Raw genomic sequence first — 20,252 nt, 5'->3', positions numbered from 1 at the left:
CTGTCACTGGCCATGCTGTATGAGTCTTGGTTTCCGGACTCCGAGGCCAGGATTTCCCGTCCGGGGGGGGGGCGGGGCCCACTCGCTGACGCGTAAGATGATGCGGGATGATGTCGGGCGGAATTCCCGGCGTCACTCAGCGTCATTGTCATTTTCAGGGGGGGCGGGGGCTCAGCAGAATCAGCTGTGCACCCGCTGACCTGTCAATGGCCAAATTGAGGCCATTGACAAAGTCATTAAAGTACTTAATGGACCTACCTGACCAAACTTAAGGTTGGCGGGCAGGCCAGGACCCCTGGTGGGCATTGGAAAAAAGCATGAAACCTCATCCACGGGCGGGATGAGGTTTCACGGAGGTTTTTAAATTTTTAAAGAAGTGTTAATGAAAGTGATGGACATGTCCCAACTCATGGGACAGTGTCACATGAGGGGACGTGTCAGGGGATTATTTTTTCTATTGCTAACATTTTTAAATTTGGCACCGACATCCCTGAGGCAGCACTTAGCCTCAGAGAGATGAATGCAGTGCGCGAAAGAGCACACTCTCAGTTTAGGGATTCCGCCCCCCCCACCTGCACAGGGAGTGCATAGCACTTTCTTGCAGACGTCATGCTGGCTGGGCCTTAATTGACCCGCCCACATAAAATGCGGATTGGGGGCGCTGATCGGAAGTGCATCTCCATGTGCCGGCTCCTAAACTTACCCCCGATGGGGGAAAACTCTGCCCCTAATGTTAAGAATTGCAGAGATCTATAATGTCTGTTTCTTGCTTGATATTCCGGTTCATCAACTACCCACTTCTAACTGGATCTCTCCCCTTTATACATAATCTTTGTATCCCTCTGCCTCAATCAAGATCTAATGCGCCATCTGATCCAATTCCATTGTTTACAGCCGCGAAAACTTTATTCCTTTGGTCATTCATCTTGCTATTAAAATTTTCCTGGGGTTAAAAATTCACACAAACATGATTTAATAAGGAAAAAAAAAGCTTGTATTACTTGAATCATTTTACTCACAAATGTATCCCTAGGATGAGAAAACAATAGAAGATGAGACTGATGAGAAAGAAGACCATAAAGTTGAATCAGAAAAAGCTGAGTGAGTATTTTGATGAATCAGGATCCTCTCAGTGATGATTTCCTTTGAAGAAATGAAGACGTGATTTTTATCAAATGGAATTACATCATTAAGGGACATTGGGGTAAATTTTCATCATCACTGCTTGGGTAGTAATCTGATTAATTAGTCTCCTATTATTAGAAACTGTCCAATTTTCACTCTTGTAAGTTAATGCCCAAGGTGGTGAGGGTGAAGACTTACCCCATTTTGTTTGAATAGTTGATGAGTTGAAGAAGCTGAAGTGGGAGAACTTTTCTCTTTTATATAACAGGCAGTGCTACGTCAGTCCTGGTTCTTTTTGTATCATCCTTGTTTCTGAGTCAGAAGGTTGTGTGTTCAAGTCTCACCCCAGACTTGAGCACAAAAATCAAGGCTGACACATCACTGCAGCACAGAGAGAGCACTGCACTGCCACATGTGCCGTCTTTCAAACAACATGTTAAACTGAAACCCCCTCGGGTAGATATAAAAGATCCTAAGATGCTATTTCGAAGAAGGGAAGGGAATTTCTCCCTGGTGTCCCAGCCAATATTTTATCCCTCAATCAACATCTCAAAATCAGAATATCTAGTCATTATCACATTACTGACTGTGGGAGCTTGCTGTGTCCAAATTGGTTGCCAGATTTGCTACATTACAACAGAGACTATAATTCAAAAAGCACTTAATTGGCTGTAAAGTGCTTCAGGAGGTCCTGCGCCTGTGAAAGGTGCTATATAAATGCATCTCTTTCCTCTATTTTTTTCTTTATAATCCAATGGTTGCCTTGATATAATTGTCACACATGCAGGTGACAAAATTAGACACTTGATAACACTTGGTTAATCATTTTGGTGTTTACCTTTTCTCCTCCACCATTATTGCCTTGAATGAAATCACCAGAACATGGGTATAGCTCCAGAGGTGCTGGAGAGTTGTGTTCACATGTTTTCTTGATGTGAGTGTCAATGGGCTATTCATGAGTTTGGGGGGGTGGGGGAGGTGGGAGACATCATAACCCATGTTCTTTCAACATGCACGCATCTGCACTTTCTATTGGGCTGATTTTTTTTTCTCTTCCCCCTCCCTTATCCATGGATAGTGGGATAAATTGTATTGCTGCCAGGCTAAGGTTAGAAACTCTTTATAAGTAAATGATTCAATATGGATTTATATTGGCTTCATATCAACTCTTCTGTCTATGTTTACAATGGAAACTGCCAGTGTTAACTTGCCAAACTGTAATTACACCCTCATGCCTGTGGAAGTGGGCTAACTTGATTAATATTATAGTTGTTCCTGTGCTGTATTATCAGCTTGCACTGCAAATAAACTCCTATGATCCACCCACACCTACCTCTCAACTTCCCAAATTGCTCTGTTTTACTATATAATATTACATTACAAGTATTATGTAAAATAGAATATATAACTTCAAACCAGTAACTTAATTATATCTTCACCCACCGGCCCAATTATCCCCCACTTTCTAATCCAACTTCACTTGAAGACAACACTTGTTCTTAGCTCCCCCTGCATAATGTCACTGGAAAATCGACTAGTGCGCAATTGTAAATATTTTATGTACCATATTTTTTTTTATTTTTAATTTTTATTTTGGGTTATCAAATATTTTGATTTTAGCTTTTCAATAACAATTTTCTTTCTGGATTACAGCGGAGAAGATGGAGAAAAAGAGGAAAAAATTACAGAAAAGAAGTCTCGACGAAGAAGGAGACAGCGACACGCACAGAAAGCTGAAGAACCGGAAGTCCAAGAATCTGCCTTCTGGAAGAAAATTACAGCATATCAACAGAAGCTACTTGTGAGTGCAACATTTTAGTTGAGGACATCAGTGTAGGTTCATTGGATTCCTTTGCAAGTTGGACATCAGAATTTTGAACCATTTTCTACCTGCATATTTTATGCCGTTCGCAATGTAAATTTCACGCTGTAGGTGTTACATGCTATGTGAATTTTGCTATTTATACTATCTGTCAACTTGATCCAAAGTAATAGGAAGCACAGCAATTAATTTTCAATGCTGATTGAAAGCCAGCAATTCACTGCACACCAGGCAATGACCATCTCCAACAAGACCAAATCTAACCATTGCCCCTTGACATTTAATGGCATTACCATTGCTGAATCCCCCACTACCAACATCTTGGGGGGGTTTCCATTGATCAGAAACTGAACTGGACTAGCCATATAAATACTGTGGCTACAAGAACAGTTCAGAGACTAGGAAGCCTGAGGCGGCTAACTCACCTCCTGACTCCCCAAAGCCTGTCTTCCATCTACAAGGCACGAGTCAGGAGTGTGATGGAATATTCTCCACTTGCCTGGATGAGTGCAGCTCCCACAACACTCAAGAAGCTTGACACTATTCGAGACAAAGCAACCTGCTTGATTGGCACCATATCCACAAATATTCACTCCCTCCATCACCTCCAGCACAGTAGCAGCAGTGTGTACCATCTACAAGATGCATTGCAGGAACTCACCAAGGCTTCTTCGACAGCACCTTCCAAACTCTCGACCTCTACCATGTAGAAGGACAAGGGCAGCAGACACATGGGAACACCACCACTTGGAAATTCCCGTCCAAGTCACTCACCATCCTGATTGGAAATATATTGCTGTTGATGGGTCAAATTCCTGGAACTTCCTCCCTAATAGCACTCTGGGTATACCCACACGACATGGACTGTAGCAGTTCAAGAAGGCAGTTCACCACCACCTTCTCAAGGGCAACTAGGGAATGGGTAATAAATGCTGGCCCTGCCAGCGTTGCCCACATCCCGTGAATGAATAAATAAAACAGGAGTTTGTCATAGAATTTCACTGTGTGCTTGTGACCAGTGAATGAAATGTTTTGGGCAGCAAAGTTACTCACATGAGGGAGATTGTTTTCTACTCATATAAAATATTAAGAAAGTAGCTTTGATTTTTGGATGTCCATTTATTTCAGAGCTTCTGAAAGAAAGGCTAGGACCATCCCCCCCCCACTGGCCGGAAAGTCTAGGGTAACCCCACCTTGGCTGGTTATGGGAGTCCTAACACAATTTTACAAGCAGCAGACAATTTCCGTTAAGGTACAGGGACCCACCCCGAAGAGCTCCTGGCCAATGAGAGGTCCAACAGCTCTTCAGTCTCAGCAGCGCCACCAAGTGCCATGGTGACTGCTGAGACTGCAATCATGTAGGACCAGCAATGGTGGAGGAGGCCCCGAAACCTGAGTAAATGGGGTCGGACATGCTGGGGTCTGTCAAGCAGGTGAGGAGGGGTTACATGGTGAGGGCTTTCCAAGTGGGGACAGCCCTTGCCACCTCCGTGGGCCAGAGGGTGTTGAATTAGGAGTCCCGCCCCCGAGGCTGCAAGGAGACTGCCAGGGTATACCTGGCAGTCTTCCCAAATGGCAATGAGCCCACCTGCCACTGATAAAATAACCAGTGGTGCCAGAAAGAGGCCATCAAGTGGCCCTGAATCGGCCACGTAAGGATCTTTATTGAGTATGGGACGCACAAGGAGGCAGGTGATTACATCGGCGGGAGAAGGAGACTGAGTGATTAGTGAATTAGGTTCACATGGTAAGTTCTGGTAAATCCTTTTCAGGTCTTAAGTATAGATTAAGGATCAAGACCTGTCATAGTACTAACCTCCAAGTAAGTTAGGTTGGCTTGTTAAACAGAACTGCCTGGAGTGGCAGTTATCTGTCAGTCACCTGAAAGCAGTTGGTTCAAGTGGTGTTAATTAGTGTAGCAGGAAGCTAAACCTCCTTCCTTTTCCTGCCTATGTCTTGGTACCTACATGGACCACGACAACTGGATCTGTCCACACCTACTATAAGTTCCTCTCCAGCCCTGAATGGATGTCCCAAACCCTGGCACCGGATAGACAACGCACTTTGCTGCAGAAAACATTGTTAATCCCCCTCACTATACTAGTAACTTTTCAGAGGGTCTATAAGAGAGACAGGCTTTTCAAACTGCACAATCAGTAAGGGGCATGTGAGGAGATCAGTGACAATGTCGGAGTGAGAAGGAGACTGAGTGATTAGTGAATTAGGTTCACATGGGAATTAGGTGCACAGGAGAAAGAGGTGTGGTATACATAGGAATTATTCTAAGTTAATTAAGTGAGTAATTAAATTAAGTTAACTAAATAACATAACATCTGTCCTGACATTGCTACTAATGTTGCAGCTGTGGAATATAAGAGCTTTGGATGCCAAGGCGATTTATGACAAACACATCTGCAGACAGTGTAAGCAGCTGGAGGAATTCTAGATCAGGATTATTGATCTGGAAGCCGAACTTCAGATGCTGCGCACCATACAAGAGGGGGAGAAATACCTGGATATTTTGTTCCAGAAGATGGTCATGCCACTTAGAAGAGGGTTGTCTGTTTTGATCGGCAGTGAGAGGCAGATAGATGGATGTGACCCTGAGTGAGGCAGGTAATGGGACATAGCAGAAAGTAGTGGAGGAGCCTCAGACTTTGCAATTGCCAAACAGGTTTGAGGTGCTCACAACCTGTGTGGATGAAAGCAAGGTCTGTAAGGTGGAAGAGCAGGCTGGCCATGGCACCATGGTACAGGAAGCCATTCAAGCGGAGTGAGCAAACAGGAATGTAGTGGTAGTAGGGCACAGTATAGTGAGGGGGATTAACAATGTTTTCTGCAGCAAAGTGCGTTGTCTGTCCGGTGCCAGGGTTCGGGACATCCATTCAGGGCTGCAGAGGAACTTGTAGTAGGTGTGGACAGATCCAGTTGTCGTGGTCCATGTAGGTACCAACGACATAGGCAGGAAAAGGAAGATTTTGTATAGTCAGTATGAGAAGCTAGGTACCAAAGTAAGAAGCAGAACCTCAAAGGTAATAATCTCTGGATCATTACCTGAGCCATGTGCAAATTGGCAAAGGGCAAATAAGATTAGGGAGATTAATGTATGGCTCAAATACTGGCACGGGAGAAGTGGGCCCTGTTTTGTGGGCAGTGGTATCAGTACTGGGGAAAGTGGGGACTGTACCATTGGGATGGTCTACACCTGAGCCATGCTGGGATGTGTATTCTTGCGAATCACATAACTAGGGCAGTAGAGAGGGCTTTAAACCAAACAAGGGTGGTGAGGGATCAAGTTTGAGTAGATGTGATAAATCAAGTGATAGTTTCAAGGCAGGAGACCATAATAGCAATATGGGAAATGAGGGTCATAGAATAGCAGGAAGGGGCAGAGGGATAAAACCTAAGAATACACCAGTAGTCAAGACTAAATGTTACAAAGATAATAAAAAGACAAAACTAAAGGCTCTGTATCTGAATGCACGTAGCATTTGTATCAAATAAATGAATTGATAGCTCACATTGAAGTAAATAAATATGATCTGATAGTCATTACGGAGATGTGGCTGCAGAATGACAAGCATTGGGTCCTGAATATTGAGGGGTATATGATTTTCAAGAAGAATAGCAAGCTAGGTAAAGGTGGAGGGGTGGCATGGTTGATCAAGGATGGCATTGGTGAAATAGTTACATATGATCTTGATTCAGGAGAGCAGGATGTAGAATCAGTTTGATAGAGTTGAGTAACAGTAGGGGAAAGAAGTCACAAATGGGAGTAGTCTACAGGCCCCCTAACAGTCATCACAATGTAAGACAAAATATACAAGAAGGAATATTGGATGCTTGTGATAAAGGGACAGCATTAATCATGGGTGATTTTAATCTACATATAAATTGGAAAAATCAGATTGGCAGTAGTAGCCTGGATAAGGAGTTCATAGAATGCTTTCAAGCTAGTTTCTTAGAGCAGTACATTCTGGAGCCAACCAGAGAGCTGGTTATATTAGACTTGGTATTATGTAATGTGACAGGATTAATTAGTGACCTCGGAGTGAAGAAGGCACCCCTAGGTAGCAGTGACCACAGTGTGTTTGAATTTTACATCCAGGTTGAAAGGGAGAAGAATGGGTCAAAACTATTATTTTAAACTTAAGTAAGGGCAACTATGTGGGCATGAAAGCTGAGCTAGCTGAGGTGAACTGGGATACCAGGCTAGGGGATAGATCAATAGAGAAGCAGTGGCAGACATTTAAGGGGATATTTTAGGATACTTAGAATAATTATATTTCTGCTATAAAGAAAAATTCTAAGGGGAGATCCCACCATCCGTGATTAACTAAAGAAGTTAAGGAAAGCATTAAACTTAAGGAAAAAACACATAACTGCGCAAAGATGAGTGGCATGTCAGATGATTGGTCAGAAAATAAAGAACAGCAGAGAATGACTAAAAGGTTAATCATGAGTAAGAAATTAGAATATGATAGAAAGCTAGCTAGAAATGTGAAAACGGATAGCAAGAGCTTCTACAGATATTTAAAAAGGAAAAGAGTAAGTAAAGTGAGTGGTGGTCTTCTAGAGAGTGACAGTGGCAAGTGAATAATCGGTAAAAAGGAAACGGCAGATGAAAAGAACAAATGTTTTGCTTCTGTCCTCACTATAGAGGATACAAAAAACATTCCAGTAATAGCTATAAATCAGGTGATGGAAGGGAGAGGGGAACTTGGTGAAATACAATCACTAGGGATAGTTGTTTGGTAGCACAGAGCTTGAAGATTGCTGAAAAAGACATTTTGTCAAAGCTTTTCATCTTGCATTGAACAGAATTCTTGTGATTGTCCTGATGAGTGCAAGACGAAAAGCTTCAACAAAGTACATCTTTTCAGCAATAATCACTGGGGAAGTGGTACTGAGCAAACTGATGGAGCTGCAGACTGACAAGTCTCCGGCTCCTGATGGACTTTATCCTCGTGTCTTAAAAGAGGTGGCTAATGAAGTAGTAGATGCTTTAGTGTTAATTTTCCAAAATTCCCTAGATTTTGGAAAGGTCCCATCAGGCTGGAAATCAGCAAATATGACCCCTCTATTCAAGAAGAGAGCGAGGCAGAAAACAGGAAACTATAGGCCAGTTAGCTTGACGCCTGTCTAAGGAGGTAATAGCTGGGCTCTTCGAGAAATTCATGGTAATCGGGAAGAGTCAACTAGGTTTTGTAAAAGGGAAACCATGTTTAACCAATTTATTGGAGCTCTTTGAAGGAGTAACAGGCGCTGTGGATAAAGTAGAACCTGTAGACATACTGTACTTGGATTTCCAGAAGGCATTTGATAAGGTGCCATATCAAAAGGTTATTGTGGAAAATAAAAGCTCGTGGTGTAGGGGGTAATATTTTAGCGTGGATAGAAGAATGGCTGGCTGACAAAAAACAGAGTATGCATAAATAGGTCTTTTTCTGATTGGCAGGATGTGATGAGTGGAGTCCAGCAGGGCGTGTGCTGGGGCCTCAACTTTTTACATCAATGACCTAGATGAGGGGAGTAAAGGCATGGTAGCTAAATTTGCAAATGACACAAAGATAGATTGGAAAGTATGTTGTGAAGAGGACATGAGGAGGTTGCAGATGGATATAGATAGGTTGAGAGAATGGGCAAAAATCTGGCAGATTGAGTATAATGTTGGAAAATGTGCAGTTGTTCACTTTGGCAGGAAGAATAAAAAAGCAGAGTATTACATAAATGTAGAACACCTGCAGAATTCCGAGATGCAGAGGGATCTAGGTATCCTTGTGCATGAGTCACAAGAAGTTAATATGCAGGTACAGCAAGTAATTAAGAAGGCTAATGGAATACTATCCTTTATTACGAGAGGAATTGAACATAAAAGTTAAGATGTAATGCTTCAGTTACTAGGCATTGATGAGGCCACATCTTGAGTAGTGTGCAGTTTTGGTCTCCTTATTTAAGGAAGGATGTAAATGCGTTGGAGGTGGTTCAGAGGAGGTTGACTAGATTAATACCTGGAATGAGTAGGTTGCCTTATGAGGAAAGGTTAGACAGACTGTGCTTATTTCCACTGGAGTTTAGATGGGATAACTTGATTGAAGTATATAAGATCATTAATGGTATTGATAAGGTGGACGTGGAAAGGATGTTTCCTCTTGTGGGTGAGCCCAGAACTCTGTTTTAAAATTCGGGGTTTCCCTTTTAGGACAGAGATGAGGAGAATTTTTTTCACTCAGGGCTGTGTGACTTTGGAACTCTCTGCCTCCAAAGGCAGTGGAAGCGGGGTCATTGAATATTTTTAAGGCAGAGGTAGGTAGATTCTTGTTAGGCAAGGGAATCAAAGGTTATCAGAAGTAGAAGGGAATGTGGAATTCAAAACACAAAAAGATCAGCCATGATCTTATTGAATGGTGGAACAGGCTCAAGGGGCTGAATAGCCTACTTCTGCTCCTATGTCGTATGTTTGTATGTTCAATGTAGGATGGCCTTCCGGCACCTTCCCCGCTGCTGGTAAATACCAGCGGCAGTTGAAAGGCGATGGGCACATTACATACCCATCCTTCCACCTGATTTCTCCACCCCGACACCTCCCAGCATGCTCCCAGAGGCTCCATAAAATCCCGGCCACAGTATGAGTTTGAGCATTAGAATCAAGCAGCACTTTTTAGTTTGAGAGAAAGAGGAAACCTTGGTGGTCATATATCCTTTATACCCTCCAGCCAATTTCTCTTTCCAATTAAGTCAATAGAGAAGGAAATCAGGCAGAATGTACAATGAGCAGCCGACCTGTAAGTGTCAGGTCGCTTCCTGTGGCCATACTGAAAATTACCACCCTGGTTTTCCATTTTTATTCCGAGAACCTCTCTATTTGCTTTTTTTAAACTGGAAGCTTTCATATGCCTTTTCCTGAATATGTCAGTTTCTTTTTGGAGTACACCGGGGACACTTCCCCTAAGTACCCATTATTTATTCCTGAATTTAGCAAGAGATTCCTGAGTCAACTGAAGCTTTCAATTAAGATTAAGATTGATAGGCTTTTGTTAAGTAAAGTGTATCAAGGAATATGGAGCAAAGGCAGGCAAAGCTTTCTGAGGTGCAGATCAGCCATGCTCTCTAATTGAATAACAAAACAAGTTTGAGGGCCTGAATGGCTACTGACGTTCCTTTGTGCAGAGAACATGACTGTTTAATTCTGTCCTCATACAATATTCACAGGATATATCCGAGGGATGCTCCGCTCTGAGTACAGGTCCGGCTAAGACCAGAAATTCAAGTACAGACCATGGACCAAATGTGGGACCTTCTAGGCCCTCTCTGAGTTGATTGGCACCCAACCTTCTTTTGCCTTTCTTTAAGTTTTTCTTTAAAATCCACTTTAATTCAGAATATTTGAAGGCATGCTTCAGTGTTGCTTTCCTAAGTTAATTACACTAAGTATTAAGGCACATTTACTGTCTTTATAGATTTATTGTTTAGAATTTTGTTTATATTAAAATATTCCACAATGCATTTGTTCCTCCAGAATTACTTTGCACGCAACTTCTACAACATGAGGATGCTAGCATTGTTTGTAGCCTTTGCAATTAACTTCATTCTCCTCTTCTATAAGGTAAGAGGTTGTATTCTTGTATAATTTTTTTTCGGAGGGGGGGTGGTTTGCGGACGATGAAATCTAACCAATAGACAGCTTCTTGTTGTCCAGAATTGTCCTTAATTGACTTCCTTCATGTTGATTGCTTTTCTTATCACAAGGCTTTTCTCACTGACGTAAGTGATGTAACAATACATGATGATCTATCCTCCATTCTTTTCGAAGTTAAAGAGACTGTTGACATTTCAATGCATTTCTTAATTGAGTAATTTTTTTTTTGCAAACTAATCAAAATTCGTCAGCGATGAAACAGGTCGATTTCCAATTTGCCCTTCCAGCAGAACTCAATGGGAGCCCAGGGGTCCTTCCTTAGATGAGCGGATTGGACTCCGATCACCAGGACCCACTTGCAATTTGGATTTTTCCCAACTGGCTTTCCTGCCAGACCAACCTGGTGACGAGGAGCTGGGGCCAGAAAAAGACCAGAAAGTTGAATGTATTTTTATTTCAATGCGGGCCAGGAGGAACAGAAGAGCTCCACAGGTTACCGCAACAAAGCCTTGGGCCACCCCTAACAAGGGCTTTCCTCCCCCGCCCCGACCAAGATCCCTTTCCGATATTCTTCCCAACAACTTAGCTGAGCACCCGCCTGTTCCAGTAGTGGCCTCCTGCTGCCCAAAAACTCGCTCCCACCTGTCTGCCAGCTACTAATGCTGAACTTGGTGCAAAACCTGATAGGACCTGTGCAGATGAAGCCCAGGAGTTTATAATTGCCAGGGTTTCATGCTGAGGGACCCAGACAATTTTCCACTCTCTTGGGCCTGTGCCAGCATAACTCCTGTCCAAGTGCTAAAATCCTGTATTTTTTTAACATATATTAATCAGGGTTACTTGGAAACTTTAGTGCATAATCAAGAATGTGCTAATGGTGTGCTACACTGTCAGATGTGCCGCTTTGGGTGAGATGCTAAACCAAAGGCCGATCTACCCTCGCAGTTGGTTGTAAAGGATCCCATGGTTTAATTGAGAAAAGACCAGGGGAATTCCTTCGGTGTTCTGGCCAACAGTTATGTCTCAATCAACACTGCTAAAATTGTTTTTTTTTGGCTATTTATTTCAGTGTTGTATGTGGGACCTGTGCATGATAGTGTTCGCATAGGATTCAGTATAAAACATCTCAAGCATCAATATTGAAAATAATTATATCCCTGTTTGTCCCAGATGGTTGAAATTAGCTCAAGATACTTTTCATGAAAAAAAGGTTTGGCAATAATTTTCTGTATATTGGTAAGCACACAAGTAGTTAGGATAGTCACATTTGTAAAGCATTACACCATTTGTGAATCATAACATAATTAAAATGATACTTGACTTTTCTTGCCAAACCAAAAAATTCAAGGTAAGCACATGTTTATAAAGACAATGCCTTTAAAAAATACCCTGACATTTGATTTGCTTCTATTGCAGACTGTGAATGGCAAGTTTGTAAATTATGTTGGATATTTAGATTACTGGCGGCAAGCTACTATTACTAATGTGCAATGTTCAACAGGTATCAACTTCTCCATCCATAGAAGAGAAAGAGAGTAGCCTTGGTGTTTACAATCAAGAAGGTGGAGGTTCTCGGTGGAGCAGTATGGGAAGTAGGCACAGGGTCACAGTGCACTATGTTCTACAAGAAAGCAGTGGCTATATGGAACCCACTCTGAGAATTCTGGCCATCCTGCACACTGTCATCTCATTTTTCTGCATCATTGGCTACTACTGTTTGAAGGTAAGGCAATTTTTGGTCATTAAAAACACTTCACAGAAAAATCTGGGGCAGAATCTTCGGGTCAGCGAGCGGGGCGGGCCCCACTTGCTGACGCATGAAATGATGCGCAGTGACATCGGGCGTGCATGCTGATGTCACCGCGTGTCATTCAGATATTCAGTTCGGTGGGCGCGCACTAGAGTCGGCTGCGCACCCGCCGAACTGTCAAAGGCCTATTAAGGCCATTTAAATATCAATTAAAACACTTAACTGAGCTGCCCGTCCAACCTTAAAGTTGGCGGGCAGGAGGAGAGCCCAGACGGCCTTCGCATTTATCATGAAACCTCATCCAAGGGCTTGAGGTTTCATAAAGGTTTTTAAAGTTTAATAAAATTTTTCAATAAAATTAATCCCAGCTCATGTGACACTGTCACATGAAGGGACATGTCTTAAAAAATTTCTTTTGTCTTCATTAAAATTTTTAAAAATCCAAGTAATCTGTGCTCCCTGTGCTTCAGGGAGATTTCTGCACAAGCACAAAAGAGCCTACTCCCCCCACCCCCACAGGGAGAGCTCAGCGCTGGGTGGGTCTTAATTGGCCCGTCCACATAAAATGGCAACACGCAGCCGATCTTGGGCACGCCTGCCAATGCCGGCTCCCGTCCAACCTCCCCCCCCCTCCCCCAATGGGGAGAAAATTCTCCCCCTGTTTTGTTCAACAGGCTACATGAACTCATTTTGAAAGCTGCAAGTTGTGTTCCCAGAATCAAACGGGAAATTGTATTTCAAGACTTGGAAGATAATTTTGTCTAACTTTCAATATCTAAGCCTTTTGTATTTGATTATATTAACTGGACCATTTAATTGCATTCAATGTTCAGTGATCTCTTTTGCTTAAATTACAGAGTTTACTATTTTTGCTGCCCAAGTTGTATAGCGGTCACTTGAGTTTTTATGAGAATGACTCTCCTGGCCTCTGTAGCCAACAGCAGATTACTGGATATTACCTAGGAATGCTTATAAGGAAATAATTTGTTTTTATTCTTTCATAGGGTGTGGGCCTCCCTGGGTAGGCCAGCATAAAGTGCCCATCCCTAAATGCCCTTGAAAAGTTGGTGGTGAGCCATCTTTTTGAACCACTGCAGTCCATGTGGTGTAGGTACACCCACAGTGCTGTTAGGGAGGGAATTCCACGATTTTGACCCAGTGACAGTGTAGGAATGGAGATGTAGTTCTAAGTCAGGATGATCTGTGGCTTGGAGGGGAACTTGTAGGTAGTGGAGTTCCCATGCATCTGCTGCCCTTGTCCTCTGACGTGATAGATGTTGCAGGTTGGAAGATGCTGTCGAAGGAGCAATCCAATCAATGGATTCAGTCGACATCAGCAAAGTGTTGTCAAAGCAAAGATCAAACAGTTTGAAACCATCATCTGAAACCTAGTATCAGATTACAGGCTTGAAATCATAATTATTGGTATACACAATGAACCATCAGGTGGATTTTATTCCATTGTAGGCATGTATTTTGTGCCATTGGCAGGTCTCCCTACTCACACGCTATTGGTATGAGAAGAGATTTACTCTGCAGAATTAACCAGAATGATAGAATCGCTGCACATTTTTAAAAATTCTTTCACGGATGTGGACGTTGCTGGCAAGGCAAACACTTGTTGCCTACCCCGTGAATCTTAATTGCCCTTGAACTGAGTGATGTGCTAGGCCAGTTAAGAGTCAATCAAATTGCAGTGGGTCTGGAGTCACATGTAGGCCATACCAGGTAAGGATGGCACATTTCCTCCCCTGAAGTGAACCAGATGGGATTTTACGATAATTGATGATGGCTGTCGCGGTCACCACTAGCTTCATATTCCAGATTTATTAATTGAATTTAAATCCCGCCAGCTGCCATGATAGGATTTGAACCTATGTCCCAAGAGCGTTAGCCTGGGCCCCTGGATTACTAGTCCAATGGCATTACAACCTTATCAATGTCTCCTCTATTAAGATGCAATTTGTTTAGCTGTTTCTCAGAAGATTATATGGTCGGTATATTTTATATATTTCAGAAAACCTTCAACTATAATGAAGAGTGTACACAATTCTCTGCATGAGGTCCATTCCTAGTAATTAGCTTCAGGTGGACATTACCATTTTATGCCATACAATCAGGCTATATACTATGAGCTTCCGTGTTAACTATTCCATTGCATTTTTAATTATTAGTGCTTCTTTATTTGAAGTTTGCAGCATTCACTGGTAATAGGTCACAGCGTTCATTTGCCCAAATCTCTATCATCTTTGAAATGAACTATCAAACATTTAGGAGATGGCAATCTTTTGTATTTCATTAGTGAACAAATATGATTTTCTTGCATAAGGCCATAAACCAGTCTATAGTTAAGAGGTTACAAGACAATCTACAAAATGGGAGGTTGATGATCATAATATTTGAGCTGTGATGTCATTCAGACAAGCTTATCTGCTTATTTTATTTGCAGGTCCCACTGGTTATTTTCAAGCGAGAGAAAGAGGTTGCTAGGAAGTTGGAGTTTGACGGGTTGTACATCACAGAACAACCTTCCGAGGATGACATCAAGGGACAATGGGATAGGCTCGTTATAAACACGCAGTGAGTAGCATTAAACATTGAGTATTCTATGTAATTTTATTGATGGATATATGGTTGAAGGAAAGAGGATAAAGAAATATGTGGTCCGTGTGTAGCATAAGGGTTTAGGACCAAAGATAAAAACAAAAAACTGCGGATGCTGGAAATCCAAAACAAAAACAGAATTACCTGGAAAAACTCAGCAGGTCTGGCAGCATCGGCGGAGAAGAAAAGAGTTGACGTTTCGAGTCCTCATGACCCTTCGACAGGACCCTGTCGAAGGGTCATGAGGACTCGAAACGTCAACTCTTTTCTTCTCTGCCGATGCTGCCAGACCTGCTGAGTTTTTCCAGGGTTTAGGATCAATTCTGGTGTGGAGGGTTATTATCAATCTGGATTGGTTGAGCTGAAAAGCCTGTTTTGGTATTGCCATTTCTATGTAGTTCTGTGTGATCTTGATACATTGACTTGACTGAAAAGCCTACCATTGTTTTAAAAAACTTGATATTAACGTTAGGCCTGAGCCAACAACTCAACGGTTAATGGTACAGGTCACCTGAATTATGAAAGAACTGCAGCGTGGACTTCCGATAATAAATGTACAAGGGTTTAAATCTTCCTGTGCAATTGGTTTTCTTATCGAGCGACATTTAAATTCGTGTCTCTGCTCATGTAGTCATTAATTCTTTTAATTTAAACAAGTTACAGAGAACGCTAAAAGTATCAATGCAAATTAATAAGGCGATTAGTAAAAAGCAAACAAAACACTTTGGTTGATTTTTAGAGGGTTAGGATTGAAAAGCTAAGAGCTAATAACAGACTTGTTTGGAAACTTGCTTAAACCACGCTTGGGCCAGGATTTTACAGCCCCTCCTATCCAGTGGGATATTATGGTCCCGCCGAACTGAATGAAGATTTAAATGGCTCGCCACATTCACCGAGGGGTGACATGCTGCAGTGGGGCTGTAAAATCCTGGTCTTTCAGTACTGTTCACAGTTCTGGATATAGAGGCACTGGAAAAGGTGCAAAAAACCTTTACTAGCATGATACCAGAAGTGAGGAGTTATTTCTATCAGAAAAGATTGAATAGGCTGGTGGGCTTACCTCTAGAAAGAAGACTGAGGGTTGACCTGATTAAATTCTTTAAGATTATGAAATAATTTGATAGGTAGACATAGAAAAGGTGTTTCTACTTGCGGGAGTGATCAGAGTTAGGCACAGTAAGTATAAGATAGTCATCAACAAATCCACTAGAGAATTCTGGAGAAACTTCTTTACCTAGAGAGTAGTTAGAATGTGGAACTCTTTACCATAAGGAGTAGTTGAGGTGAATACCATAGGTGCATTTTAGGGGAAGCTGAATAAATATATAAAGAAGAAAGGAATAGAAGGACATGCTGATTGAGTTAGATGAAAAGGCAAAGGGTGAGGTTTGTGTGGTGGATTATCACCAGCATAGGCCTGTTGGGCTGAATGGCTTCTATCTGCACTGTAAAGATTATGGGCAGAATTTAATCCAGGTGGCAGGGGTCTTGCCTGCCATCTGGAGAGCTGGCATGTGCTTCATGTTGCCTCCTTTCAGAAAGGTCTGCTATATTAAGTGCCAATGAGAGACCAGCAACTCCTAATTGTCATTAGTGCCACTGGGAAAACAGGGATAGCCGCTGGCAATGCATCCACCAGACACCCAGAATCAGCAATGGACCCAGGCCGATATGGGGAGTCACAGAAAAGGGGTCGCTAGCTAGAGTTGGGGGGGAAGAGGGCCAGAAGAAAGGGCAGGGGGCAGCTCTAAGGCCCTCCTGATGCCAGGTTCTTCGATCAGGCACTGAGTGCCTTTGAATGAGGGATCCCCCCCTTTCCAGCTGGGAGCCTGCAAGCAAATCTGACAGGGTTTGCTTTTCGGGCTTCTTGAGTGGTGACTGCCCCACCCCAGCAGCGAGCTGTGGTGTGGTGGGGGCCCTAAATGGACATTAATTGCCAACTGAAGGGCCTCAACTGGTGTCAGGGCAGGAAGGCTGTTGACGACTGCCCTGGACTTAATCGGGACAGAGGAGGGAAAACAGTGGGGCCCCCACCTGCCTGATTAAATGCAATCCCCGTTTCCAAACTTGCTTTGGGGGAGGGCATTAAATTCCACCCTATGAAGCTATATACTATGTGATGATTCTGTTAAAATAACACAGACAGGAACTTATCATAAACGCATAGAGCAATGTGCTGTTAACAACAACTTATATTTATGAAGTGGCTTTAAAGTAGTAAAACCCCCCCATGTCACAGGAGGGTTATCAAACAAAGTTTGACACCAAACCACTTTAGAAGATATTAGATACCGTATGATTACAACTTTAATGCCATTCCAACATCATTACATTAACAACATTCTTGCTATCCCATCTGTCCCCATCAATTCCTTGAAGTTAGAGGTTCAGGTGGACAAAAGATTGCTCAATGCTGTAGGCTTTGAGGAGCATCTTAAAAGAAGGGAAGGGAGATAGAAAAATCAAGAGATTTAGGGAAGGAACCCCTGAGCTTAGGGCCTTGGCAGCTGAAGCCAAGCGATTAAGATTGAGGATGGTCAAAATCCCAGAATTAAAAGAGCACAGATATCTCATGGGTTGTGGGACTGGAGGAGATTACAGGGCTAGAGAGGAGTGAAGCCATGGAGAGAGATTTGAAAACAAGGATGAGAATTTTAAAATCAAAGCGTTGCTTAACCCAGAGCCAGAGTAGGTCAGCAGGGGGTGGTGGATGAAATTGAACTTGGTACTGGTTAGGACCCAGGCAGCAGAGTCCTGAATAACCTCAGGGGCCAGAATGTGGGGGTCAGCCAGGAGTGCATAACTCAGTTACACAAGGAAGGATTTAACCTCAAAATTTTGGACCAGAAAAAGCCATTTAGACCACATGCATTTAGCATTGTTATGAATAAGCTTGGTGTATCACGAAACTGTATTGTTATAGTTTAGTTAACTTTATAGTTTATGTTTATAACAATTCCACCAACAGCTCTGTCTTCACTCCCTCTCTAATGTAAAATGTGATATAAAGAAGAATACCTGGGTTGGAGGGAAAAAGAGTGACAGGCTAAACTGAGGGCCAAGAACCCAGGAAAGTTGTAAGAGGAGCATCTTTCTCTATGAAAGGGTTCACAATTGGACAGGGTAGAGTAATCTTGTGACCTTGGGTGATAGCACGTAATTGTAGTGGAACAGTGCCTAATGAAATAACTTTAAGCTCATAATGCCCCAGGAGCAGTGCATGCAGAGATTGTGCTTCACGGGATGTTTTACCGTATGCTGCAAGTCCATTTCTGCCAATAGCACTGTGCTACCAGTGGCCATACCTTACCAATATTCCATTTCAGCTTCATTTGATCTTCTGAGGAATTAACTGTCCCTCCTATTTGATATTATCTGTAAATTTTGACCTGACTCCCTCTAAGACTATATCTAAAATATTGATATACACAGTGAACATGACTAACTTCAGAACTAAACCCTTTGGAACACATCTACCCATTTCCAACCACTCCCGCAAATCCAGTTCTTTGTTTCCTCCTTTCTCCCCAATTCTCAGTCTAGTTTTCTATCCTTCCCCCAGTTCCATGTCAATTAATATTTCCTATTTATCTTCCATGTGGTACCTTGTCAAAACCTTTCTTTAAATTCATGTATTATTATGAAAAGTTTATTTATTTTATATCAACTTCTGTTGCGGCCAAGGGCTGAATTAAGTTTTAAATCAGTCATTTCTCCAATGAAAATGCAAAAAGAAACGATATAGCAACGTAAAATAATGTATTGATCATTAGATTCGGGTCTTTACGTTAACAGGATTCAAAGTTTAACAATAGTTAGTATTTATTCATTGTGCGAATGAGCTTTGGTGTTGGACTACTTTTAAATCTTCGTCGTTTTACGTCTTCATTCAGTACGCCATTATATTAACTGCACTTCCCTATGTACCATTTCTGTTGCCTCGTCAAAAAATCTCCACGGGGTTTGTCAAGCCGATCGTCTGTTTTGAAGTCCATGCTGGCTGCTTTATCCATTTTCTTTTTATCTGGGTGTGTGGTCATGTCGTTCTTCACTAAGCACTCTGAAATTTTCCCTTCCGCAGATGGTAAACTATAATTAGCCAGATTAGCTCTGTTTCCCTTTTTAAGAGTGGGTACCATACATTGGCCACTCTCCGGTGCTTTGGGACATTTCCACACCTCCAGTTGCTACTGAAGTTTTCTCTCTTAAATACTAGTAAGCAAGATTACATTCTGTTTCACCATCCTCTGCCACTGTGCCTATCTGGGACAACACATGGCCAGCAAATCTGTCTTTTTAATTTTTACGGTATGGGAGAGCCAGGAGATGTGATTGATAATAACTCTGTCCTCCTCTTTCAGATCTTTCCCTTATAACTATTGGGACAAGTTTGTGAAGAGAAAGGTAAAGAGCAAGTTCAAACTTACATTTTCTGTGATTTCCTTACATTCTGCGCACACTGGGGCAGAATTTGATTTTTTTCTAGGAGCTTGCAGGTCAGCTGATTGCCCTGGTTGTGAAGTAACCTTCCATGATGAGGGCTTGGCCTCATTTAATTTCATGAGGTGAGCTGCAGAGTGTTAAACAGGTGTCCCGCTGCAACTCGCCAGATCAGGGCTGAAAATCAGGCCAGAAATGCCGTCAGTAATGTAATTTCAGGAGGGGGCTCCTGGGGCAGAGAGCCCAGATTGTTCCTTTGGAAGCCCCAAGAAATAATTGAATACTTCCATGGGCCTCCTCTTTTCCATGTCAATCAGTTCACACCTAAAATGGTCTAATCGGAGCCCTATTTATATAAATGGACACAGATTTCTGTGCTAAATATGGTTCACCTCCTGAATCAGGCAGGTGCTTTGGACACCTGGCAGTAGGCCCTTTTTGAAATGGACCTGGCGCTAATGGGATGTTTGTTCTTCAGACCCTAATTTGAAGCTGTTATCATCCCATTAATGTCAGATGAAGGCAGTCAAAATCGACCGCACTGATTCTTATATGGTTGTTTACTCACTGCTAATTTGAAATTGATGAGCATCCAACCAGCGAGTTCATCTGAAGAATATTAATTTCAATAAAACATTTATTTCAACTTTGTAACTATGCAGGTATTAATTGTGGAAAACAAGTAAGTTCAGCTGATAGTAAATTTAAAGTAAAAATTACTGTCAGCAGTCTTATGGTAGGACGCTTAATAAGCATTTATTAATTTCTTTGCTGAGCTGCTTAACCAAGGTGTTACACTGAATTATTTTAAAGCAGTTAAGACTTCTTTCAAAATACCAGGAAGACAATTTGGTACGAACAAATTCAGCATT

At 42.2% G+C, this 20,252-nt stretch overlaps 1 protein-coding gene across 1 annotated transcript in view; it reads left to right on the top strand.

Annotated features, from left to right (window-relative positions):
- ryr2a (ryanodine receptor 2a (cardiac)) overlaps positions 1 to 20,252 on the top strand; it is an 806,696-nt gene that overhangs the window by 744,259 nt on the left and 42,185 nt on the right. Inside the window, exons 89-94 of the mRNA XM_041213076.1 lie at positions 1,034 to 1,101; positions 2,779 to 2,926; positions 10,467 to 10,553; positions 12,088 to 12,309; positions 14,786 to 14,916; positions 19,302 to 19,344. Coding sequence (XP_041069010.1) covers positions 1,034 to 1,101; positions 2,779 to 2,926; positions 10,467 to 10,553; positions 12,088 to 12,309; positions 14,786 to 14,916; positions 19,302 to 19,344 — 699 coding nt within the window. The remainder of the gene's footprint in view (positions 1 to 1,033; positions 1,102 to 2,778; positions 2,927 to 10,466; positions 10,554 to 12,087; positions 12,310 to 14,785; positions 14,917 to 19,301; positions 19,345 to 20,252) is intronic.

Source organism: Carcharodon carcharias, chromosome 2 (genome assembly GCF_017639515.1).
Source record: "Carcharodon carcharias isolate sCarCar2 chromosome 2, sCarCar2.pri, whole genome shotgun sequence".
NCBI lineage: Eukaryota > Metazoa > Chordata > Chondrichthyes > Lamniformes > Lamnidae > Carcharodon > Carcharodon carcharias.
Note: the sequence above shows the minus strand (reverse complement) of the source record. Positions and strands in the feature narration are given on the sequence as shown.